Here is a 26,595-nt window from a genome sequence, read left to right on the forward strand (position 1 = left end):
ATGAGATAAATCTGAAATCTGAAGATTCTTTCTTACGTTTACCGCAAAGTCCTTTTCTGAACAAGAAACAAAACCTGTTAATTGCTTAACACGTTTTGCCCTACGGCAGTCTCCAGGGACCGGCGGAACGGAAACCCTAACTGCAGCAAGTTATGCTAAGCTCTATGTGTTGCTTGCCTTGAAATGTTCAAATATTTGAAATGTTATGACTCCCCGAACGTATGAATATTATTCAATTCATTATTCATTATTTAAACTATGAAATATGTTTGTTGATTGATTCGGGATTTGAACCGACAACCCCACCCAGAATCGTTCGGAATCGTCCAAAAATGTCGAAGCCCGTCGGAATCGACTGGAATCTTCCGGAATTGTCCGGAATCATTGAAGAAACAGAATTGTTATTTTGCAAGCTCGCTTTGCTGTTTTACGGCTTGTACTTTACGTGTATGTATGGTAACCAGGTCTAGAATTGCTTCGGACAATAGAAATGTTTCTGATAATTTCAGTCAGGTCTGACGGTTCCACACGGATTCAGACTACTTCCCTTTTAGCTTCCTTCAGAAATTGATTTCAAACAAATTTCACAACCAACTTTCCGTCCCACCAGATAAAACCGACATGGAAAATATTATAGAAAAATAGCAATTCGATGAAAGGTTAAGTATTATCAGCCCTGCATTATGATGTATCGATCCCATCCTAGTGTAGCGAATGTTTCAGATCTGTGCATCTGAGGCATAAATAATATCAAATAGATAAAGAGGCAAATGTATTAAAGAAGGAGTAAAAGAAAAACATGTTTTTTTCTGTTTAAATTTCATTATTTTTTTATTAGACCATTACTAGTACAATTCTCGTCCATTTCCACATCTTTTAGTTTAATTCTAGTGTTTCCTTCTATTTCTTTCCTTCTAGTGTCCTTCTAGTGTGTTAGTTAACATGGCGCATAATCCAATTTATAACTTCTTTGTTTTATCTGGATTTCCACCAGGTATCAAGCGTTTAAGTTTTAATACAAAAGAAATACTTTCGCGTTTAGGACAAAAACCGTTGCTTAGTACTCACATGCAACTGGCTTACCGCTACACTGTACAGTAGCAGATTCACCAAACAAGAAAATACAACCAAAGTAGCGCATGGTTTGTATTCTGGTTCCTTAAAAAAAAAGAAAAAGTGGAGCTAAGCAGCGCAGCAGTAATATTTTGGCCTGCTAGGATCGATTTGTTACGTACTCGGCTTGGGTGGCACTTTCAGCAGCGTTCGGGCATTTCTCGGCACCTTCAAGTTTGTTTTCTCCCGCAGCAAGGCTAGCAGTGAGTTTAGTGCAAACCGTGTCTGCTTGGTAGAAATGGCCCAAGCTCGAAGATTTTGAACAAACGTATTTGATCCATAGTCTTCATCATCTGTACTGTCTTCAGTATCGTCATCAGTCTCACTGTACGGATCAGAACTGTCAAAAATGCTCCATTCGTCTTCGCTACCTACGTCGACGTCGCTTTCCTCCAAGCTATCAGTGGACTGTACAGATTTCTGCGGTGCAGTTTCCGCAGCTGCCGCCATCGCTACAGGTCCATCTAAAAGCAAAGCGCATACAAAATTATTGCTTCATTCTTACAAACAAACACAAACTGCTCGTTTCTAGCCAGAGAACATACCAGGTGCTGGAGAGTTGCTTGTCGGTGCGATTGGACTTTCAGGACGCAGTTTCGTCTGCCGTTCCTCCGCATCTAGCAAACGTTTCCGATTGCTGCCAATAGTACCATATCCACCCGGAGCCATTGATTATTTGATTCGCACCTTACGAAATAACAAAATTATCGCACTTGCTACGAGCTTTTTGCAACTGCTGCTTTCCTTGTAAGATTGATCACACAATTCTAAAACAAAAGTTAAAGGTAATTCTCCGTGCCGTGTGCGATCAGGAACGCGATGGTCAGAGTACTGAAGTTAAGATTGTAGAAAAGAGAAAGAGCGATAAACTGTTCGTACGCCAGAATGAAACAAAAGACACGTAGCAAGTGTCCACTGCGCGTATGAATGTGTGAGTTTGGTCCAATACAAAACAGAGCTTTTTCGTAAAAAAGCGCGTCAAAATTTTGCTTTGGCAGCTTTAGTTACTAACTTTCAAAACCAGAGGGCGCGTTAGGGCAAAGACGGATAGATGGTGCTAATATTTGAATTGAACGTTAAACTGGTATAAAATGGAAAATCAAAAATGAATTGAACTTTCACGATAGCTTTTAGCTGAAATCTTTTAAAATGAATGTAACGCATGCAACAAACAACTGGAATCAATTAAAATGAATAATGTATTCGGATAATCTAGACAACAAATTTGCTGCTGTTCGGTACAATCAACATTTGAGTTGATAAAGATTCTGTTTCTTTATTCGTCACATTTCATGGTACGGCTTCTGGTGAAGCGCTCTGCCTTCAACATACAGCTACAGCAAACGGATATCTGCATAGCATCGTTTAACATCCTAGCTCGTGGTAACTTTCCTTGCGTATCGTGTTTTCCCCTTCAACGTAGTGGCTTTTGGGCAGCGCAAGCCCTATACCCCTCACTGGCGGTGCAAATGTGGTTGAGCTACTATAACCAAAGTGGTTTCATGCATCTCCTGCCCTTCTTACCTCAATGAATGCAGATGAAACAACGATTAGATCCTAGGTGTAGATGTAGATATAGCCTACCTTACAGCAGATACGAGAAGAAAATCGACACGAAAGGGTGACACATTTTGGGCACGACAAACATCGATTTTAAGTAGTTTAAAAAGTGGTTCGTTTTTTGTTTGTTAGTTTCCCGTTCAATTATGCTACCGAGGCTGTAGTACACCTTTTTCTGCTGTTACATTTGATTTCCATACCCGCGCAGAGTAGTTTAGTGTTTTGATTGGGTGCGTGTGCGAGGTGGCTATGGTTAGTGCATGCCAATGTGCGTAAGACATGTAAGAAGAAACGTGATTTTTTTCCAGATGGACTCTATGGATCATTTGTATGAGGGTTAGTTTTGCGCTGTATTGTTAGCTACGGTAATATGCTCTGTTACTGCTCAATGTGTTTTACGATGTTATTTGCATGGAACAGGTTGGAATCGAAAATGTTCAAAACAAAGGCATTTGAATAGGTTTTTCTTAGGAAAAAAAATACAAATACATCAACAAAAATCTATACCAAACTGTATAAGGATACTACAACAATAATATTACAACAGAAAAAATCAAATACAATCAAAATTGATTAGTAGAATAATAAAGAAAATAAATTCAATAATGTTAAACTTACCAAAGCAAACAAGTCGTCAAAAATAGAAAGTAAGGGGTAAACAAATTTTAAATGGACGAATAAACAAAAACACGAACAAATAATAGTGAATAGGAAATAGTAGCAAAAGAAATATTAATAAAATAGAAAACAAGCAAACTCTTTCAAAAACATCAGAATAATTAAAGAAAATCGACTTCAATAATTAACTCCATAACAATATCAGAAAGAAACACATTAAATGATATTTTAAATGAAAGAACAAACCACAAACAAGTCTATTTTAGCAAACAAACATACAAAATGGAATGTGCTTTTTTAAATTCGGGTTTGTTTGGTTTTGCAACCTACGCATACGCACGTGAAAATGGTTTTTATATCACAAAATCATTGTGTATGTCGAGTAAAACAAAACTAAAAACCATCCACTACATTCGCACCATTACATGCCATTGTTATATGATAGTGTAACATCTAGAGAGGCTTGAAAATGTTTCAAATTCGTTTTACGTACATCTTTTTCGTTTGATAGAGCGTATTTTCCATTACATTGGGAGAGGGTTTGGTCAGAGGATGGGGAGTCATATTAGGCGCATTATAGCAATATAGATTTAAGTAAGTGAGTGCTAGAAAGAGACAGAGTGGCTTAAACGCTTAAAGTGTGTAGGTTTTGATTTGCCCTTTTCGGGTGCGATGTATTAACTATCTTTAACTACACAGCGAAATAGTTGGGCGCGGTACAATTTAGTGTTTTTTGCTCGTTTTTCCCCCCACTTTGAATGAGAAAACTGTCCATTACAACATACCCAATTTTTTGTTCAGTAAACAGTGAAACAGATGAACTTTCTTTGTTTTGTTTGTCTGCTACCCCTATAGAACTACTACCCTGTTTGGCTCCAATAGTGTGGTTTGATTTATCTTCTTTTTTCAATGTGTCTTAAATTTAGTTTTCCATTTTGAAGCAGTGAAAATGGAAATGGAAAGCGACGAAGCAGTGAGATGAGAAGCGTGGAAGAGGTGAACATGCCATGCCATTGTGTTGCGTTCTTCGTTTCCCTGATCTTAACTGGCATCATTATGGGGTGGTTTGTTTGTTGGCATACAGCCTCATTTGGAAATTGTGTGCTAGCTCACAGTGAAAAGTTTATTAGCGGTGTAAAGTTGCAGTGCTGTTGCTTGCTGCTGAATGCTGAAAGACGGCATTGCAGAGTAGAAGGGAACGGGTCACGGAAAGGTAAGTCGCTAAGGCGAAAAATCGGTTAACGCAAACCAACAAAGCAAGAGTGAACACGTAAACCGAGCGAAGGTTTTGGTTAGTTTGATGAAAATAAATTGCATTCCACAGTGTGCAGTGCGCGTGTGGCAGGAAAGGAACGAAGCAAAACTAACGCCACGAACGTAAATGTAGCGCGGAAAAGCTCACCAGCACCAGCAGGTTCTGCACATTTGTCACCTGGATTTTCGGTTTTGGTTGTTTTGCTTTGCTTTGCGTGTGTGTTTTGCTAGTTAGGCTAGTAACTCTTGTGTGAAACATTTTTGTTTTTTTCTGCTCCGTTACCGCTGGTACTTACAGCTTTTGTAGCTTTTCCTGATTTGCGCGCTGTACGTATATGCGTGTGACGCTTGGCTACGTGTGTTTATACATGTAAAAAACTTACTAACGTAACAAAATATGTGTACATCTTAGTGTAAACATGTGTATATTTATTCGATCTTTAGGGGCGATTTCAGCAGTCAACAGTCTTTTTACTGTTGTTTTCTATGTGTTTGTTTTGTCTTCTTTACACTGTTTTGATGTTGTTGCTGTTTGTTGTTATTTTAGTTTTTCGATTTTGATTTTACCGCTTTTAAACTTCCATTTTGCTTCCACTTTACTTTATTTGATTTGTGTTGTCGTCGTTTGTTTTGATTTATCACTCATTCTCTCGGATATTCTCATAGTCGCTTCGTTTTGTTTGTTTTTGTTTTTTTTTTCATTTCCACTGCTTCTATTTTCATCGTTTTACACCACTTTATTTTTCTTTAACGACATATATAACGATTTTTTGTTACGTTAACTTAACTGCTATTTCTCAATCGAGATACGATCGATCCACTCAAGCGTACCTCTAACTACGTACGTTCCGTGTGTGTGCTTTTTTAACTGGACAATGTTGCTTCCGGTGCAACATGTGCTACACGACCACCACCACCACCGTCATTTCACTCGAGTTTTTAGTTATACGTTCTAGTTTCTGACGAAGGTTTGCGACGGTTTTTTTCTTGTCTAACCCTTCCATTTTTACCATTAATTGAGGAACATTCTCTTGGTGCTGCGTTGGCCTGAGTGTACGCGAGTTCGCCTCCTCCATATTGCATCAATTCCGATGCCACTTCTTTGTGTATTCCCCCAGCAGCTGCGTTTGCAACCGACATGTTGCGCTTCTTTTTTTTGCGAATCGATCGGTGGCTACCATTTTGTCACGTTTCGCCAATTGCTGTGCTGTGTGGCAATGTGGTAAAACTCTTCTCATCGCGACACGGCGGACATCGCGCTGATGTGCTGAAGTGTCTTCCGTATGCATGCACCAGCCACAGACGTGATGTGGAATTTCACGGACGACTCCAGCCAAAACGGGACGAACCATCGGGGGCGGCCATTTGTTTTGTGCCACTGCGCTGCTCCCTGTTTGTCTCAATCGAACGCTCGGGGGCTGATCGAAACCTGGCTAGCCCTGGAACCTGGGGCAGCAGCCACACCCTAGATGTACTTGCCCAGGTCGTCATGAAAGTCGTGCAAATAGGCAATTAGCTGGGGGAACGATGGCCGCTGCTTGTAGTCCGCAAGCCAGCAACAGGACATTACCGTGTAGCTGCCGAAAGAGACGGGGAAAAGCATTAGTGTTAGCGGTTTGTGGTTGGAGGGTGAAAGAAGAAGCAAAAGAGAAGCATAAAAGATGAAAAACGCGATCGTTAGAATTCTTCCCCCTTCCCGTTTTCGATTCCTGGCTGGCTGGTTTTTTTTTTTTTGGAGGAGCTGAAAATGGAAATGTTTTAAGCTTCAAAGTAATTTGCATAGTACACCATCGGCAGCCAGTCGAATCGGGGAGGCTCGGTTGGTAATGCAATTTAATAACGAAATGACATTTAAACGATTTTTTTCTTCCAATCTTTCTCTCTCTCTCTCTAGTCGCTCGAGCTGCAGTTTCCGGGCGATAATTTATTCAGGTGTTGCACATGTGTAGCGCAAAGAGGGAAGGTTTCAAATTTAAATAAATTAATGAGTGAAAGAGGGGAGAAACTCGGAACAGAGAGAGAAAGCAATAGCGGAAAGCGAAATGCTGACATTCAATTAAAAGAAAGGTTTAGGTATGGATTGCGCTTCAATTGCGACAACAAAATGGTGCGCATCATCTCATCGGTTGGTTGGAGAGGTTTATATTCGATTTTGAAAACTATTTAAATCAAAAGTTTAGCTATTAGGTAGCATGAGCAACTTTAAAACTATCCTGTATTATTCTGCACTATAACTAACCATTTTATCAAGAGCGGGCGTCAAGTTGATAAAAAAGGGCTAGTAGGTGATTTTTAAAATATTCAATCGAACGATTAAAATCAGAATACACATAGGATAGGCTAAATCTTCGAAACATGGACAACAAAGTGCTTATTATTCGAGTCGCATAGGGGCATCAAATAATTGAACTATAATGATCCACTTTGCCTCAAGTCATTTTATTGTTCTTCAGTTAGATCAGCGTTCGAATACTCTTCAGTGCTAGTTGATCCTGTCTGTTCTGGATGGATCCAATTCATCGGACGCATGCTCAATGGTCATATCGATGCTCCCACTCTCATTGAGCAGATCGGCTTCTTTTCTTAAGTTTCTATTTTAATCTAACTATCTATCTATTTTCATGTGCTCAGAGTTCTCTTTAGTATTAAAAAATAAGATAGGTTAAGTTAGGAATTAGTTAGATTTAGGAATTGTTAAACCATTAGGCTGACAATTTCAATAAACTTGAATTGAAATGAATTGAATTGAATAATCAAGTACAGACCGGACAAACGATAAGTAGACGGGCTTTAGACAATGAAGAACGGATGAGTGACGGTTAATAAATTCGAGCATTTTCTGGGCTTTGCTGATAAGTGTCTCATATTCAACACAAAAATATAATTTGCTGTCTAACCTGACCCCTGCGTCGCGTCATACATGCGAGCGTCCTAGTGTAGCACCTAGTAGCTTGTAGTAAAATATCACAGGGGGTTTTAAACGATCAAAGGACATCACGTTACATTTCTCGACTGAGATCGTCAGGCAGTTTTTACGACACCAAACACTACACCTGTCTATTAGTTTCTGTGGTGCAATGCAGTCAGAAGTTTAGGTTCGGAATGTTGAAGTTTAGATAGCATTTGGAAGAAGTCTGCATTATTCAATGCTCAGCCTTTAAGGTGTTTCGATTAATTGACTGATGCTCATAAGATATTAGCTATTCATAAACATATTATGCAATATTGGTTCAAATAGCATTTGATAAAGCCTTATAGTGTAGAAAGAAAGCCTCATATTCACCACCATAGGTGTGTTAGGCGTACACCCGACTCAAACGCGAAGCAGCATGAATTGGATTGAGAATCAATGCGACGAAGACGAAGTACCTGCTTGCTGGTGACTCAGACCATCTGGGAAGCAGTGTATTAGTTGACGGCGACAGTCTTGAGGTCGTAAAGGAGTTTTGCTATCACGGGACGGTCGTTACTTCGGACAACGACATCAGCAGCGAAATCCGGAGGCGCATTGTCCTGGGGAATCGTGCATACTATGGGCTTCACTGACTGCTGAGATCCAGAAGACTTCAAGCCCGCACGACATGTGAGATATAACGTACATTGATTCCCTCGGTGGTCCTCTATGGACATGAATCCTGGACCACCCGAGCGGAGGATGCAAACGCTCTGGGCGTGTTTGAGCGACGCATCCTCCGGACCATCATTGGCGGTGTGTTCGAGCATGGAGCGTGGAGGAGAAGGATGAACCACGAGCTTGCTGAGCTGTACGGCGAACCGAGCATCCTGACGGTGGCGAAGGCTGGCAGGATACGATGGCTGGGGCATGTCATGAGGATGCCGGACTTATGCCCCACCAAGAAGGTGTTCGACAGCGATCCCCAGTTCGGCATAAGGCACCGGGGAGCACAGCGAGCTCGATGGCTGGACCAGATGAAGCGAGACCTGACGGAGATCGGATGTCTGCATGGATGGGAAGCTGCAGCAAGGGACCGAGCATCCTGGAGAATTACTGTTGAACGGGCCATGTCATATCGACGTGCTCTATCGTAGCACAAAAAACGTCCGCAACAGTAAGGGTTTGGGAAACAATGATCACTTGTACATAGTTTCACGCAAGGAAAAATGCTGCAAAAATTTTCCACGAAAAAAGGCAATGTTTTTAGAATGTTCTGTCTCAATAAATACAGATGAACTACGTTGCACTGGATCTATGATGCCAAGCTAGACAGTAAGGCTTCCAAAGGTACTAGAAAAAGAAAAAGTTTATTTCTAAATTGGAAACAACGATGGACATGCTATTATTGCATACCACTCGTCGACAGTGCCACGGGGACAGCTTATGATCATAATGAGATCTACAATAAATTAAGCGCTCTAAAACGACAATCTTTTTGGCCTAAACGTCCTATGTAGACTATACAGGATTTCGAGAGCTACAATACAGCCCTTTAAATTGCTAAACAAAAGCCTTATGCTTAGATAATCTATAGACCTCATTCCATTACGGCTTACACCAAGCTTAGCATTTTATGAACAGCGACACAGCGTCACTGTCAGACGGATAGTAAAACCCTAAAATTATGTCCAAATAAACCGTTCGCGCGAGATGATAATCATTCGTCCACTGCAACCCTCCAACCAGCTGGGACAATTTTATGCGTCACTCAACGTCCCAAGGCTGGACTCGACTCGTCGGTGAGATGAGATAAAATTTATTAGCACAGACATATACAGTGGAAACTGCCCGAAACGCTCTTCATAAAGTGTGCGGTTCTCCCCTCACGAGAAGGCGCGAATCGGAACGGATGCCACGATAATTGAATTAATAAATCTAAAGTGATTAATTTGTCTTTCAATTAGCTTGCGGGCGACATACACTTTGGGCTGGTCGCGGTGTTTTTTTCTTCTTCTTGTGTGGTTCTTTCCTTGATATGGAAGATAGTTTTGTGTGGTTGTTAGGTTTTCTTGTCGCTTTCGGCGAGGGGAATTTATTTATCTCAATTACTTCCCCTACATCTCGTTGTAATGACCAAATTGTGGCTGCTTCTGTATCCCCGACGGCCCCGGAAGCCTGCACTCGATTCAATTGAGTTGAAATAATCTACGACACAAACACACGTACCCGAGCAAAAGCAGCACCATCGTCAGCCAGCGTTTGTTGGTGAAGGATACGGATGTCGTCCAGCAACACAAAGCCCAAGGACAAGATCAAAAACCATCTTCTACCCGTCAGTGCAACTGTTGTGTTCTCCGTTAGTGCTGTTCATTTTTCTTCGATCCCGTTGGACAGAAGGACAGATTATAATTTGTACGCCATTTGGCTTATCCTTTTCTTGAACCGGTTCGGAGGTGGGCCTTACCATCCATTCCGCTAATGTTACGGCGAATGGAGGGGGAGGGACGGCCCGAAAATATGACGCAAGTGCTTAAGCATTCATTATTCAGTTGGCTCTGCTTTGCATAAAGCTGTAAACAATGGTCAAGTGCTTAAGTGGCCTCTTGAAGGCGAAGGAACAGATACGCGAGGGACGGGGGGACAATGCCTAAAAGCCGTTCCGTTGGTTTGGGCCATAACACAACGGCCAAAAAGGATTGGCATGTTGTTTGCTTTGCTGTCCTCATCTCGTGTTTTTGGCTGCTGCTGCTGAGCATTGTTTCGTTTCGGTGGCGTGAAGCATCTGCAGCGTTCTAATGGAGCAGTTCGCATTTCATGCAGCTCACAAAAAAGAAACTGTGAACATTCAAAGAACAAGAGAGTGGCGGCATGGGGCGAATTATTGCAGCTTAAACTTTTGTTAATTTTATGCTACATATTTGCACAATGGCACCAGTAGGGTAAGGTTTAAGCGATAGAACAACATTTGCATTACAATAGCAGAGATTGGTGGTGCGACAGTGGACAAAGACAATGGTTTCTTCGACAAAGCGGCGAGCAGTGTTCGCTGGGTGGCATATGTACTTTGTTTTATGAAGTGAATAAGAAATGCATGTAAGAGATACATGTAGGAGCCTTACTTTTTTGTAATTAAAAATACAGTGATTTCATATTGTCTTGTTTGTTATGAATTTGTGTTGTAATACTCCCTTTGTTTTAAATATTTTGTATTGCCAATTGCATAGAAAAAGAACTATGAGACTAGTTCTAGCTATGTGATACTTTCTCCTTCTGCTTTGGCATAACAAAAATTGGTCACACGTCCTCTGTGATTAAGTTTAAAGCCTCGTTAGTAGAATTTTTCGTTCTTGTAAATGGGAGGCCGGGCCGGACGAGACTAGAACCAAATCTGACTGTGAATGTAGCTGAGACCTTCCAAGGTGGCAGAGAACCTCACAATGCAGATAAACAGACAAAGATCAAACTGATGGATCACCAGCAAAACTTTTGAAGGAATGACGTACGGATAGCCTTTTTGAGGTTGTCTAAGATTTCATACATCTCGGGTCAAAGGTCACCATCGATAGCAGCATTTAAACTAAAACTGTACCGTTCAATTTAAATATCTTGCCACGACTGATGATCCTATGGCACATCTATATAGTAACACAAATCTAAATACCAGCAGTCAGAAAGATCACTGGGATATGAATATTGTTACAAATCTGACGAAACCTAGTCCTAGCCGCATTCTGGATGAAGATGATGAGAGGCATTTTTGTCCCTTTTTAGAACTGTACCTCATGAAACTGATCGACCAGTCCTGTAAAGTCCTTTTAGAGCATCTTCAAGGAACGAGAGAGTCCAAGTTAAGGGAACAAGTAGGCCGAGATAACGGATATCGCAAGACCGTAAGCGTAAGACCGATGCTCAGAAATGCTAGTTCTTCTAAGCGCAATGCTCTATAAAACATTTAAAACAGAGAGGTTTGTTTTGTCCAAGAAACAAGGTTAATTTGCAAATTAAAAGTAAACAAACAAACAATAACAACAGCTAAAAACGAGCAAGAAATCCTGACAATCACCCATAAAAACCAGATAATTCAATAGCTTGATCACAACGAACGAATCAAGGAAAAAAGTATATATCGGTGTGATACATGTAAATCAATGCTTACAAATGGCTAACCAAACATGACACCAACAACAAACAAACAATCCAACTTCAAACAAAGTATAATAAAACGCCATCGATATAAAAACAAAATTAGTGTCGCAAAAAAAAGTCCACAGCTCTCAAAACCAATAAATCAAAACAGCAACGCACATCAAACCGTACGAAGAAAAAAAACATATCGCATCCAATCTGAACACCAACTCCCTCCCATCACCTCCCATAATATGCATCCCTTGTCCGTAAAGCTGTCGTAAAATGAGGTTCATTCGCGGGCGACAAGCAAGAACAAAAAAAAAAAAACAAACCGAACAACTTTTCCCTTAGTTTATGCTTCACTTCCCGTCGCGTTTGTGCGCTCTCGCAGACACGGTGAAGGCTTTTATTTGCACTTTATGATCCCGAACACAGCGGAAGCGGGCGACACTTTTTGGCCATACTTTAGTGGAAACTTTTCCCATCGAACGTGTGCCACTCGAGCGAGAGAGAGCTTGAGGCGGGATGTAAAACGGACCAACTTGGTGATGCTGTGGGTTGTTTTTCTTCTTCTACTGCTCAATGTCTGTTTGTTTGTTTGTTGTGGTTGTGTCCCTGTGTTCCCTGTGTTTCCTTCTCAAAAGCGCTATCGGAAGGAAATAAAGATTGGCGACATCGTTACATCGCAAACGGCAGCCGCGATCCTTTTCGTCGTGTTCGTGTTTTGCATGCAGGCTAGCGCTGCCCGTGTGGTAGTGGTGTCTTTATTTAAAAAAGTTGAATTATTCAACTCCATTAGCCTGCAGTGCACGCTTTCATGGGGTGAGAGAATTCCTGCTGGATTTATGCTTGCCTGTGCAACGCGCGCGTTTTTGCGCGCCTTGTCCAATGTTGCGCTTGTCGCGACATGAAACCGTTTCATCCGCTCTGCAGTGCGATGGTGAGAGGTTGGTTTCCGGGAATGGAAATAGGGAGCGCTTTTGGGTAGAATCGCTTACAGCTTTTTCCTTACAGCTAATGGCATTTGGTTCTTGCATCCAACGAGTTGGGGGGGGGGGGGGGTGTTTTGTTTTGCCATTTCCGAGCTAGTGATGAGGCGTTGCGGGCGTATACTTGGAATTGAACCACGCGGTGCACAGCGTCACCAAAAGGACGTGAAGCGTCTTGGGCGGTGCATCAAGGGGGGGGGGGGAAACTGTTTTGGCGAGATGGCGTTTCCCAGAATCACCGATAATGGGCGAAGCTGTGCGGAATAAATGAGCATTAAATTCCAGCCCAGTGATGGTTAGTTTTGCCCTTCTCTTGCACAGGAACTTCCTTCCTAGAACCGTGCGATACGATAGTAGTGAACTGTCCTGGCGATAAGGGTATATAGACAGATGCAAGTACGATCTTTTGATTGTGTTTTCCCGCGTGGAAGATGCGTTGCATTGCGATGCTTCGATGGGTAATGGGGCGATGCGGTGGGAAGATGCGGCAATTCTAAGAGGAACTGGCAAATCGTTTGGGCTGAATGTTTTGACAGCAACAACACGAGCCGTGAATGTCGGTCGTTATTTTAAGCACCCGCCATTCGGTTTGCTGGCGAGGCGTAACGGTATGTAAATGATTTTTTGTGCAAGGAAAAACAAAAACATCGAGCAAAGCGGAAGTGCAGAATGGATGAGTCGGAATAGCTATGTGCCGGCGGGCACAAGCACAATAATAACGCGAGAAGGACACTTGCCTAAGGGCTGTTTGTGGAGTTGTTTGTTTATGAAGGGTAAATATTTAGTTTAGGGTTATGCTGACAACCGTTGTGGGTGAAACTGCAAGTTACTAACTTGGGTAATAGTGATGCAGCTTTACTATGTTTGGTTAGTGATTGATGCTGATATTGATGTCCTAATGTTGCTGAGTTCTGTTCGAAAATCTGTTCCCTTTATCGCTTCGAAAATATTAGCTTTACGTCATTCCATGCAATTTTTTCGTAGTAAGCGGATGTTTTATGAGAAACATTTCTTATCAATCAATTTTGTACAAGGAGCTCGTTTACATTTTGTTAGATTATTGATCTTGAAATGATCATCAGTTCGTTTGGAATGAGGAGGACAACCTGTTAGGTTAATAGGATCACATTCAATTTGAACCGAGATGGCCTAAAATACGAAACTATATTTTTAAATAGGAACTCTAAACGTACTGATACAGTGTTTTCCATGAGTTCTCATATTTGTGGAACACTTCCTAGACTCTTTCTTATGGGAAGTGAACGTCATATGATGAAAATTGGACTATATGGCACCCTTTTCGAACAGGCTCCTCGAAAATTTCTATTGGATTTATTCAACAAGGGTGCAATAGAGTCCAATTCTCATTACATTAGGCTCATTTCAAGAAGGAGCAAACAAAGTGTCCCACAGCTATGAGAACTCCTGGGAAACCCTGTAACCTTTTCTTCCAATTCTTATCATAAAACTTTGTTAATATAGTTCTGAAGATTAGATCAACATATACATTATACTACATTCCTGGGGTAATGCTCATTACATTTGTCTGATGTAGCTATTACATTACGCATTTAATTCGTTAGGTTCGGGAATAGTTTAAAGGTTAGCCTGATAGCCCGGGAGGATATGTTCCAGAAGATACAAAATGGCATTTTCAGGCACGGAATGGATGTCGGATCGGTTCCAGGTCCAGGTTGGGTTGGGTCCAGCAGTAGCTCTAAGATCGTTATGAATAAAGGATTCAGTGCTCGGTATGGTTTTTAGGGGATCAGTCCTAATATCAATAATTGTCGAAAATATGTCCTGTTCCTGGAAACATCGTTTTAAACCGCTGTTACCTGGTGAAAATATGTAGTATGATAAATTTACAGCATTCACATATGGTTGATTCAACAAACAATGAAGGTTAAGTATCATTATCCTTATTAACATGTTGATTGGATTTTCAAGACTACAAAATACTGGATAACAACAAACTACAGATGCAGTGTGAATTAATATGGTAGATTGGACAGCATAGCTTATACTAAAACTAAGAGTCGCAAAAGAACGACCAAAATCAAAACACAAATTCATGAACTATTCGAATAAAAAATGTGGAAATTTTAAATTTTCAACAATTCCACTCCGACGTATCCTCCATACTTTCATAGACATTTTTAACTGCAAAACCATACCTTTTCCGTTTTGTTTTGCTTTTATTTAAACCCAAAATTCACAGATCCACATCTTCCAAAAATCCACTGTCGCTTATTAGCCCTACCATACCCGACCCATACCCGGTACCGGTAGCCATTTTCCGCCGGAGGTAATTTTATTCATAAACACCTCGAGGGCTCTTCGGCCGTTCCCGGCACCCACAACATCTGCCTGCCGCACCATGTGCAGATGTGTGGCAGGCTTCTTTACGGTCGTGCCAAGATACGTTTTTATGGGTCGACATAAAGTGCAACTTTACAACCGTTACGGGAAGCACAATCGTGCTTGCAGTGAGGTGAGTTTTGTGGCCATTTTTTCCCCTCTCTATCTCTTCAGTGAAGCGTGCGTGTTTGTGCTGACTCTCATGTACCATGACCATGCGGTAGCAAACGCGCAAGGTAGATGATCTTTTTCGCTAGTGTTTAACAACCTGCAATTTGATCATTTACGCCACGTTCCGTTGATGTTGGTGTTGCTGTACATTGTTTCACGCAAAGTCATTCCTTCGCCAAATCGCCTGTGGCAAAAGCATATTTTGCGAGGTACAGCCCTGCGATCAGCGTGTTTAAAAGATTCGTATCCGCGCTTTTTGGCACCGGAAGTGCGACGATTAGGGAAGGCTCATGCAGATGAATCAAATAATCTGAGTCGTGGGAGTATGGTTAGGACAGATAGGAGGAGGAGGAAAAAAAGAATAACAAGATCATCGTTCCAATTTCCTTCACATGTCGGCAATGGCTGCAGCGTGGTTGTGCGCGAACCTGCACTCTGCGCCCCGATGATGAAGGATAAACATTTTACGATGTGTTGTTAGCGATTTTATTAGGGCAGCAACATGGCGGCAGCAAATTGATGGTTCACTGTGCTTTTGAACAGAGACGCCTATACGCAAACACGCACATATGAACAAACGAGTAGCGGAATTAATTTTTCGGCAAATTCTGCTGATGAGAGCAGTTATTTTGCGGGGCCGGCAGTCGCTCGTTTAGAAATGGTATTGAATTTTTACGACCGAAACCATCAGAACGTGACGCATAAGTTTAATATGGGAGCGAGAATATGATTCAGGGTGCAACTGGGAAGTGTTGCTGAAATGGTTCGTTAATTATGAGGATAAAATGGGAAATGTTCTTTTTTTACGTTTCTGTTTTATAATTCGGGTTACTAGCGGGTTCGCATAATTAATAATGAAAAGCTATAATGATGTAGCAAATGATGGATTTGGTTTTCATGTGTGATTCATTGCATTTGGGTGTTATTTCGAGGTGAATTTTTTGTGGATGGAGCATTTTAATGGTGGTTTCTATAAAAAAGGATGCACAAGATTCCACATGGATGCATCCATTCCAAAATGGATCTTTTCTTATTCAGACAGTCAATCCCTACCTAACTGTTAGTGGTGGACAGTCGAGATTACTTGGTTCTTCAAACAATTCTGGAGTCGATTCCGGAATCAATTCTGGGACCAATAGCTCAATTGATTTCGGAGTTGAGTCCGGATCCAATTCCGATTATTTATTAGAATTAAATTAGATGTATTCTAATTACATTGAAGAGACCACCAATAGCTAAGACCTCTTAGCACAAATTTCACCAAATATTTAGAACATCGTTGAAAATGATCGAAATTGAAAACTTACCCCGAGCATTGAAACTAAGTTAAATACCGGAACGGATTCTGAATCCAAAACTGATTCCAATTGAAAGTTCAGATCAGATTTAAATTTAAACTTAACAACATGCCCGTCATGGATTCAAGTCTCGCTTCGACCGTGTCCCCATACACGGTTCCTGCTATGGTAACAATAAGTCACTGAAAGCCAAGCTCACTTCACTAGTGGGTACAGGCAGGCCTTGACCGACAGCGGTTGTTGTGCCAAAGAAGGAGAAGAAGAAGCAACTATACACATGGAATTCTAATCAATAACCTTACTGCTGCTTAAGAAATTCACAATTTATATTTGTTATTCATCTGGTAAGAGTAAAGTAATTTTTCTGAGTGGAAACCATCCAAAACCAGTCCAAAACCATTTAAAGCAGTGCACAGAATTATAACTCAAAATTGACAATCATAAACCGCCATCATTCTACAGCTATATTCGTTTACGACACAAAAAAAACCATCTTCAATTTAGTTTACTCCATGGAATTGCTCAGTTTAGTGTGAAAACGTACTCCCACCAAACCGTGTTGAGCTAGGTCATCCATATAATCAAGATCAAGCAAAGTGTCGCTTGTCCAATACTTCCATAATTTAATCAGTTTACCCTACCTCCTTACACACCCAAAACCAGCCATAGTCGTAGAATCAAAACAATCGTGTGAAAGGAAAAAAAAGAGTAATCAAGGGCAGATACTTACAACTCATCCGGACAGTTGACGGGCTGTGCTAACCGATAGCCATCCCGTAGGTAAGCCGATAATTCGAAACAGTCCACCTCCTGCGAAAGAGAGAGAAAGAGAGAAGGAGTCACAATACAATGTCGCATCAGTACAGTAATGCAGAACGACACTAAGGAGTAATCCTTTGCAATGCCAGCTATTAAAACGACGATGGGCAGGCAGCCAGCAAGCAAGGACAAATCTCCACGCGCAAATGGGACGGCGCAACGGAAAGAAGAGCGCGAAGTGGACAAAACATTAAGGACAATCCATCCATAACGGGGATGCGTTAAGTGAGTGTGAAAAGCAAATAAAACTCTCGTGTAAGGGACTTATCGGGACGCAACGGCGGACAGACCTACCCCGACAAACGGCAGAAAGGGGTGAACATTATAGGGATGAAACGGAGCAAAACTGTGAGCACACGGGGCAAACCAGAAAGGAAGGAAGGGATCAAAGACAATGAAATAATTTAGTCCCCAGGCCACCGCACCATCCACACACCGTTCATTGTGCGGCAAAACAGGGCGATAGGGGAAGAAATCTAATATCTTTGCAACAGTGCGAATGGGGAGGAAAAACAACATTCAAAAAGGATGGGAAGCGTGTGCGTCCACATTTGCTTTGCCTTCGCTCTCTATCTCCCTTTCAGGGGGTATGGCGCATCCCGTCCGCTTCCCATTCCATGGCCCATGATCAAAGAAAGGAGTGACCATCGGTGAAGGGAAGTTCTGGAGGATGGACGAAAAGAAAGAAAAAAATCCCGGGAAATGGGATGTGTTTCGCAATTATGCTGCTGCTGCCGCCCGGGAAACTCTCATAAGAGCGGGAAAAAACGATGCTCATAATGGCAGGCAGACTGTCGGGGTGAACAAAACATTATTGCCTGGGCCTAAATATTTCGTCTGACCACCCTCCGGCCCCTCCCTGGAAGGGAATGAAAATGGTACGAATTCTTTCCTGTAATGAGCTGCGTAATGGGCAATGTAAGGAATCATTTTGAGGGATAGAATGAGAAAGAGAAGGGAGAAAGAGAGAGTTCCTTCAAGTTGTGAGTTTGTTGTAAAATTTGTTTTGCTGCATTGTTTTCCTTGCCACAACGTAACGGAAAACAAGGATGAGAAGTGAACAAAAAAGCAGCAGTAAAAAGTATTCCCTTTTGCCCATTACTGCCCATTTCAGCTTGGATCCCGAGTTTTGAGGTATGAGTATCGAAGCTGGAAGACAATATTGTACCGATGAGGCTAGTAAATAAAATGAACCGGCCAGCTTATATAAAACCCAGATCTGGCAAAGGACCTCGTCCACTCCAGTGCACATGAAGAATTGAAAACGATTAGCCGGATTTATGAGCCGCCGGGTTGCCAGCGACACAATCACGCTGATGCCATCGGAAGCGAACGGGAAGCAAGCGCGAAATGATTATGATTATTGTTGCGCTTAAAGTGTTATTACCACGCTGCCTCTCGGGACCGTCCACTGACCCGTCCGCTGGGTGTTAGGATCTGCAGCGGAGAAGAAATCCCACAAGGCAAAATCCGCCGAAGCTATCCGATTGCTGCGGGCACATTTTCGTTTCGCGTCTGTTTGGGTTTTCACTGTTGGGTTTGGTGTGCGGGGCACGAAGATCCGCGGAAAGAATCAATTTAATTAATTGACTGTTATTTATTATTAATTCATAATCAATGTAATGGCTACACACAAGCGCAGCCTAATGCCCATAGTGGGCTTTTCGGAAAATGCTTTACCGAAAGCCTATAAAACACAAACACACATAGAGAGAGACGCACATGCGACGCAGCTGTGGTGGAATTGAAATTGGAACTTGAAGGCAGAGACGGTAACACATTACCAGGGAGCGAAAAAAACACCCCCAAATGTTCTTACTGACTGGCTCCTCGGGGGAAATTTATCATTCAAATCAGACCAGACCGACCGACCGAAGACTGCTGTTTATTTTGTCCAATATTTCCAAACGATGCGGTTTTGTGGTCTATGGCCAAACCGGTCAGTTTCGATGATTTGGTCGCTGGAATGTGTGTGTGTGTGTGTGTGTGTGTGTGTGTGTGTGTGTGTGTGTGTGTGTGTGTGTGTGTGTGTGTGAGAAAAAGAGAGGACCCATCAAAATTACAGCACTCGACAGTGTGGAGGTACGAAAAGTATGGCGCCGACGATGAGTGCACGATCGGAAATAGGTCAACGCCATCGCCATTATCGCTAATGGGGCAGACTTGAAGGGTGTCCCGTGGGTGACTATCGGACTACTCCACCACCGCTCTGGTGTGTCATTTCATGCCGTTGAAGTACATTGCGTTGGGTTCGTTCCGGTGTTTCCAGTGCCCGATCCGGGCGGGTGTTTGCAAGTGACGAAATCATAAATAAACAGACAAGCCTGTAGCCATTAGTGTGGCGCACGCTTCGAGTCCCCGTACTGGGTAAGAGTAAATATAATATTTTAATGCACCGCAACCGTTCACGCGAGCTGGAGCAGGTGGGGGAATTCTGATTGTGATTGATGTAATGTTAGCATAAACGGTGAAGTGGTCACTGTACCCTATCGTCTAACCTGGCACTTACCTCGAACGGCATCGCGGCTAGCGTTGCTAGCTCCCAGAGCAGCACCCCCAGGCTCCAGATGTCGCTCGATGCGGTGAAGAACTTCTTCTCGAGCGTTTCCAGCGCCATCCACTTGATCGGCCGGTTTTCGTTGTCCCCCAGGCAGTGGTAGTCGCTCGGGAAGACGTCCCGGGACAGGGCGTTATCACAAACACGAACGTTCAGCTCGACGTCTAGGCTGTGGGGTACGGTTTTTTGGTTATGGGAATGGGAAGGAAAGACAAAAAATGAATCAGATTTTTTCCTGCGCTTGTTGTTGCTTGTGCTTCTGCGGCGAAACTCGTGATGGCTGGATCAATTCCCAAAGGAGTCGTTTTCGGGCGAGATGAATTGTGGTTTCTTGTTAGTGTGCGTATACTTTTGAAGCCGACTTACGGGCCCATTATCTGCACGCAGATAGATGGCACAATGTGGGATGCGGCAAATCGGTTTAGAGTCGTTTTGTTTGACAAATGAAGCAAAATCCCAGAGCAATTTTAATTAAAACAATTCTTAAATAAGCTTAAAAATTGAAAAGACAACAAATGTGTGTAAAACATTCCAAGAATTACAAGGTTTTTGGAAACGCATAACATAAATATTAAATTTCTTCAATATTAAGCTGTTGTTCGTTGAGTGAGATTCTAAATTTAAGTCTTTTCCAAACAAAGTAAATCAAATGCCTATATTAAAGAGAATTAGAGTCTATAGAGCAAACGCACGCGTACTAAAGAATCAAAAACAGTTCCTACATGGTTAGGTAGTGTTTGGCCATGTAAATTGTACAGAATTAAAGTGATCTAAGACACACAAGACAGCGATAATGAGAAAATTCCACCGTTTCAACTGTAGAACTGGATCAGTTTTCTTTTAGTTTATTTAGTAACGATTTATAGAAAAATGTACTTTAAATATTTCACAATTGTGTTATTACTTCACACTCTTTCTGATTCAAACTTACGGTTAGATTAGATAATTTTCTCGTTGAAAATTTCATTTCATCAATGACGTTGATAAACTTAACATAAAACATAAAAAGTCTTAAAAAGTAGAATATACAAATTATAATAAAATAGTTGAATAGTTGAAGTTGAGATGTTCTTCCTAATTTTTATTATTATTTTGTAAAAAATTCTTCGCTGGTCATATCCTTCATAGGTTTTTTAATAGTTTTTTAAGCTGCTTTTTTAATAGTTGGCATTATTGTATGTTAACTATTCATGCTATTTCAACGATTCTACAACAAAATCCTTCATAAAAATCATTGCTAAACAAGTCAGCAATAAACTGAAACTGAACTCAGTCTCCATCCATTCTATCAGACGTTAATGAAATGCGTAGGACGTTTTTGCTATTCCATCGAACATTATTTGCACCATTTCTTTGCCCACTCAGTCTATCCTCCAAGTAACGCTGTGGCGCCACCGAAACCCATCCAGAAGCTTTCAAACGCAGCCTCCACCGACAGCGACAGAAACATAACCGAAAGCCCAAAACAAACCCAGCACCCATCATTCTTTACCCCCGGAGCGGTTGGAGATTCGGCCCAAAATGTTGTTATGTTGTTTTGGGACCAGCGCTCCAGTTTTCAAGCCCGCCGGCAAGAGATTTGATTTCCCACCGCTGCACATCAGTTACAGATGATGGTGATGTTTATGTGACTTGCTTTTATACCCCCCTCTATTAACCCCCCCTCCCCCATTCCACCAAACCCCGCCCGTATTACTTACACACAGTTCCGGGTAGCGATGTCCTTGTGCAGTACGCCGAGCGAGTGTAGGTGCGAGATGCCACGGGCTACTTGCAGCCCAAACTCCACCAGCTGTCGGGTGCTGAGCTGCGAATTTTGAATACCGATCTCCCGGCAGCTTTGCAGGTAGCTGGATGGTAAAAAGAAACGGAAAAAAGCAGAAGAACCGAACGGCAAAGCGTGGTTCGCGGTCAGCCAGGATGGTAGATTGGCAGAAGATTGGTTTTAAATTTATGGTGATTTGCTTTCTGAGGTTTTGCGCCCGGGACAAACATACGCTAGTGGAGGTTTGTTTTTTCTGCTTACTTTTGACGAGCTGGGGGGATGGAGATAATCTCGCACTCGAACATGGAGCAGCCCAAATTGTGAGGTTAAATATTGACAGAGAAAAATTGGGAAGTACTTGTACGGGGTGTATCATCGTGCATATCATCGTGAGAGACCGAAGGGTTTTTCGTTACATAAAACGATTTATCAAAAAAAGGAACTGTTTGTTTGGCTGGTGGAGCAGAATCCCGATGCTTGGCAGTGAATACGATATTCTGCCATCTCGATTCAATGCAATCGTTTCATGTGCTCAATAATCAGTCAGAATTCATTCCACCCGCATTGCTACACCAAAGGAAGGGAGGTCCCTTTTTCTTGGAGCTCAGCCTGTGTGTTCTTTGAAAGCGGGCCTACATCAAACCGCATCATTCAGCGCGTTTAAGGACGGCATATCGGTTACTCTTAAGATGCTGCAACCCAAACCGTAAGGGTAGAACATGAAAAGTGAAGTAAAAACAAAGCTGAAAGTGAAACGTGTTATCCCTAACCCCGAACATCCGTTGCCAACATTATGTGGCATGTGGTGGCTGGTAAAAGGATACCGAAACCGGTAGAAAACATTCCAGCGCAAAGGATGGCGCATACCACCGTTTGCCACGTGGAAAATGTATGATTTCTTTTCCAGCGTGCGCTGCTTGTGTTTGAGCCGGAGGAAAACCAGAAACCTTACCCTTCTAGCATTGGCCTTTTATCCCACATCGACAAAAGGTTCTTGCCACTTTGATTTCTCCCAACGCTAACGGTTTGGCTTGCTAATGTCTATTTGATAAATGTAGCACCGTTCAATCGGGTCGACAATGACGGGGGACAAATCGGATGCCGGCAAAGAAACGGCAAAGCAGAGGTTGGAGCAGCCTTATTGGAGAACGCTTTTGCAAGCTGGCAAGTGAATACATTTCCGGTGCTTGCTTGTAGCAATAAAAGAGAAAAAAAGGCCGCTGTGAAAAAGAATCCAACCGAATGACATTTTGTTTGTTGCTTTTCAGACGGCAGTGGCTAACAGAAAAAGAGTGACGGAAAACCTTTGCAGAATGCTGGGTGGCTCGTGTGCCGAGGGTTTTGGAGTCATTCGAGCGAGGCACCGTCTTGGGATACACAGCAGTGCGGTGCGGCAGATTCTGAAATCGAGCCCAACCGAAAAACACAGGTCGTGTAATGTTTATTCAGGAACTGATGCGAGGTTGTTTCGTCGTGCCTTTTCGTTTTTAAAAAGAAACTCGACATTGTTTTTCCTGCTGGTGTTTCATATTGTCTTGGCACCAAAAAAAAAAAAAAGCCACGATCATGATGTGTTTTGCAAACAAACCAATGGATGCGGAGCGTAGAAGCAATGGAGAACTAAAGATTGGACGTAGTAGTATATAAATCTTGTTTTTACATTTGCTGTGCTATTGGCGCACGTTTTGGAGGTGACGTTCGGGACGGTAGTAGAGCAGGGCAAGCAGGGCTCAAGCAGAAGACATTACTTACAGTTTGAGGTTTCCTTTGGCCGCCAGTGGGTAGGCGACTTTCGGTGGCCCCGACAGCTCGGTGACGGCCGCCACCGGGAACAGGATGTTGGGATGGGAGATGCCACACAGGGTCGATCCTTCCGACAGCAGATAAGCCACCTGGCTTAGCGAGGCACCGTCTGGGTGGGAGAGAAAACCACAGATGAGAAGAAAAGTCAATGGATCATTTTATTGGAGAGAGAACGGTAAAGCTCTGGGCATAGTTTGAGCAGTAATTTACGTTTCGATAGTTGTGGAAATGTGTAATAGAACTGTTTGAATTAAAATGAAGAATGATTAACTAGAAAATTTAAGGCATCAAAACTAAAACAGTTAATATAGTTGACAAGAATTCTGTACAAACAATATTTATTTTGTAGCGTTTGCTTCTATTTTTGCCTCAAATGTATCCAAATCACAAACATGTAGTTCTTATTACCTTAAAAAGCGCTTCAATTAACAAAACTGCTTGAAGTTTTCAAAATTGGCATGAAAATCGTAAAAAATTATTTGTGAAGCCCTTTTTTGTAACTCAAAATAGAAGCCACAACGTAAAAACACATTAAAAGAATTATTTATTGTTGCACAAAGTGTCTTACTGACAAATCTTGATGGCCATAGCGCAAAACTAGAGAAATTAAAAACTAAAACTAGGATCTGCTACTAGAAATAAGTGGCTCAAAAGCGAAAATGTGTTACTTTGAGGCAAAGGTTAGGTAAACATACAATTACTTTCCCCTTAGGGACCATCTCATCTCTAAAGTTTATGTTCAAAATGCGCTTCTTTGTGTAACTAACTGCCCAAAGCTGCCCGCGGTGTATTAACCTTTCCCCAACGCAAACGATCGTGCTCCACGTGCACTGACCCTGCCCATGCACGCTAGGACCACCCACGGTACTTACCGACCACGGTTTTGATCAGCACGTCACGCGTTTCACCGAGCGGATGATGCAGGATGCCGCTGTAGATCCGGCCGTACGTGCCCTCCTGGACGAGCTGCTGGCAGAGGATGGTACCCGGGGACACGGCAATCCGTCGCAGCTTGTCCTTCGGGTTCGAGCCGTTGCTGTGGATGCTTCGCGCTGGCGTCGATAGGCTGTAGACCTGCGAAAACAGCAACAGCGGAAAGCTCCATTAACGGTCTAACGTCTAACGTGGGCCACCGACGTTCGATGGGGTTCGGATTGGGTTGGGAAGTAGCGTTAGTGCAGCGACAAACAGCACCACCGAACGAGGGATTTGTGGAAAATCTCAACCAAATGAACAATAACACCGTCGCACTAAAAGATCTCACACGGCGCTGGTGCCTTTGCTCGCTCTCTCGTACTATTCTCAAACTGACGTTTCGGGATTTTGGGGTTTTCCGGGTGGTACGGCCCTAGCACCAAGAACAGGCATCCGGCACATCCGACACCGAGCCAAGGCGGGCAAAAAGCATAACCTGCCCAAAAGCATTCCGAGTTCTATCACGCAGAGCCTACGCAATTACCAACACGTCAAGTCGTTTCGCCCGGGCTTCGGGTTCACCTTCCCGGTTTTCCGAGCCGCAACAGCCCCGGACACAAAGACAATCCTTTTCTCGTTTTGGAAGGTGCCTGCTTGTGTTGTCTTTTTTTGCTTTTCTGCCTATTTGCGTCAACGACTGTCATTGCTTATTATGGGGACATTTGCTTGCTGCTTTCGGAAGCTCCGGTGACTTGAGTCACCAGCGTGAAGATTGCGTGTCGAAGAGCCATTTCACGCCGTGCCGACCGACACAGGAACTATCCTTTTGTCGTTTTGGCGGGTGGAGGTGGAAAATGAAATTTCAGGCCCGACTGCACAAGAAAACCCTACGCAACGCCTGTCCTACTATATTGTCCTACCGGAGGAGTTGATTCTTTATTTGTTAAGCTCGAACGGATTCGAACGGACCACAAGATTTGGACGTAGGCCCCAAGAGAATTGGTATTTGCCCGGGGTCTTGATATTGGACATTGGCACGGTTGGAGCAATGGGGGTTTCATGTTTATGGCGCTTCATTGATGATTAGAGAAATTTGATAAGCCAACGTAAAGCTCCGCTAACAGAATCGATACGGCTGCTTTGGAAGGGGTGAAGGTATACGAGCGTGATTATCTCGTCGGCAAATCGGACGAGGCCCGTCGTTGCTGTCGAGTTAATATGGTTGGGCGGTAGGCGTACGCATTACTTTCATTAAGCTTCGGATTAGGTTAGCACTTTGAAAGGATTGGCGAAGGTATCAACGAGCGCTGGGTGATAAAGATTTAGGACAGATTTAAGGGATTAATTTCAATCGGGGACGGGTTCGATTGTAGGGCAAAATCTTGCAACATATCAGAAGCTAATCGATCGCTTGGTAAAGTATTGATGTCAGTAAGAGATTTAGAACATGTTTGAGAAGGATGGGCTCATCAAGAATAATATTTAAGAGCTCTTTTGGGGCATTTTTGTGTGCGCTTCTAATAGATAATGAAAATGAAACAAGGAATTCGCTTAGTTAAAGATGCACCCTAATGAACCATCGATTTAGTGCGCTATCATTCCCACTCCCGTTGAACTCCAGAACTAATCGCCCCCGCTCACTCGATAGCATCTCGATAATTGAGAGCTTTTTCGTTGGCGAAAAATTGCGATTGCATTGCATAAAGCCGACCGGGCCAGCTTTCTTACCCGTGCTTGTGGATCCCCTAAAGCCTGCTGAGGGACTCACACCTCCTTGCTCATGTATAAAAATCGTGGTTCGTTAGCAACGCGCCCCCGTGCATTTGCGCAAATATTGAACAGTGCGGGTGAATACGGAAGGTACCGACCGAGGTTGGTCGTAGTGCTTCTGGTCTGTTTCTGCCTGCTGAATAAAACATGGACCCTGAGCATCCAATGAACGTCGTTGTTGGGTGGTATTCATTCGAAAAAGGCGTGAAGAAATAGCTGCACAAGAAGTACGAGCAGCATCTCGAATCGCAACCGGTTAATGGGTAGGACGGGGTTGCGGCACGGCACAACCCGGGAGTCCCGGGTTGATAAATGGATGGCAGAAGCCGCTGGTCAAAAGGATGCACTCGCGCAACGGGGGGAAACTCTATTGTCAGTTTGAACTCCGGTTTCCATCCATCAACACCCGGGCGTTTGTTGAAATCGGTGAGAGAAAAATTGTACCTCACCAGCATTTGCACCGGTGCTGGCGCGGGTGTTGGAGCGTTGGGTGGATGGAAAAGTTGTGCGAAACTCTTTACTCCGTCCTGTTTAATTTTTAGTTATGTCATCAGATGACTCATGTTTTATTACAGTTC

The 26,595-nt window shown here is 42.8% G+C and overlaps 2 protein-coding genes across 4 annotated transcripts in view; both read right to left on the reverse strand.

Annotated features, from left to right (window-relative positions):
- Positions 1-802: 802 nt before the first annotated feature.
- LOC1277015 (uncharacterized) lies at positions 803-1,966 on the reverse strand. The gene is made up of 3 exons (XM_061644975.1): positions 1,659-1,966; positions 1,236-1,577; positions 803-1,158 (listed from the first exon to the last, which is right to left on the reverse strand). The coding sequence occupies exons 1-3, from the start codon at positions 1,780-1,782 to the stop codon at positions 1,058-1,060; spliced, it is 567 nt and encodes a 188-aa protein (XP_061500959.1). The 5' UTR covers positions 1,783-1,966; the 3' UTR covers positions 803-1,057.
- Positions 1,967-5,010: 3,044 nt separating this feature from the next.
- The window catches only part of LOC1277016 (tyrosine-protein kinase Drl), a 56,682-nt gene continuing 35,097 nt past the window's right edge, over positions 5,011-26,595 (reverse strand). For 2 of the 3 annotated variants that reach the window (XM_061645134.1, XM_061645135.1), the window contains exons 8-13: positions 24,205-24,406; positions 23,282-23,441; positions 21,465-21,614; positions 19,717-19,933; positions 17,119-17,198; positions 5,011-6,122 (exon numbers count right to left, since the gene is read on the reverse strand). In XM_061645134.1, coding sequence (XP_061501118.1) covers positions 6,011-6,122; positions 17,119-17,198; positions 19,717-19,933; positions 21,465-21,614; positions 23,282-23,441; positions 24,205-24,406 — 921 coding nt within the window. In that variant the 3' untranslated portion in view covers positions 5,011-6,010. Of the gene's footprint in view, positions 6,123-17,118; positions 17,199-19,716; positions 19,934-21,464; positions 21,615-23,281; positions 23,442-24,204; positions 24,407-26,595 lie in introns of those variants that run through there. The other variant, XM_061645136.1, reaches the window with a different exon arrangement.

Source organism: Anopheles gambiae, chromosome 2, assembly GCF_943734735.2.
Source record: "Anopheles gambiae chromosome 2, idAnoGambNW_F1_1, whole genome shotgun sequence".
NCBI classification, from domain to species: domain Eukaryota; kingdom Metazoa; phylum Arthropoda; class Insecta; order Diptera; family Culicidae; genus Anopheles; species Anopheles gambiae.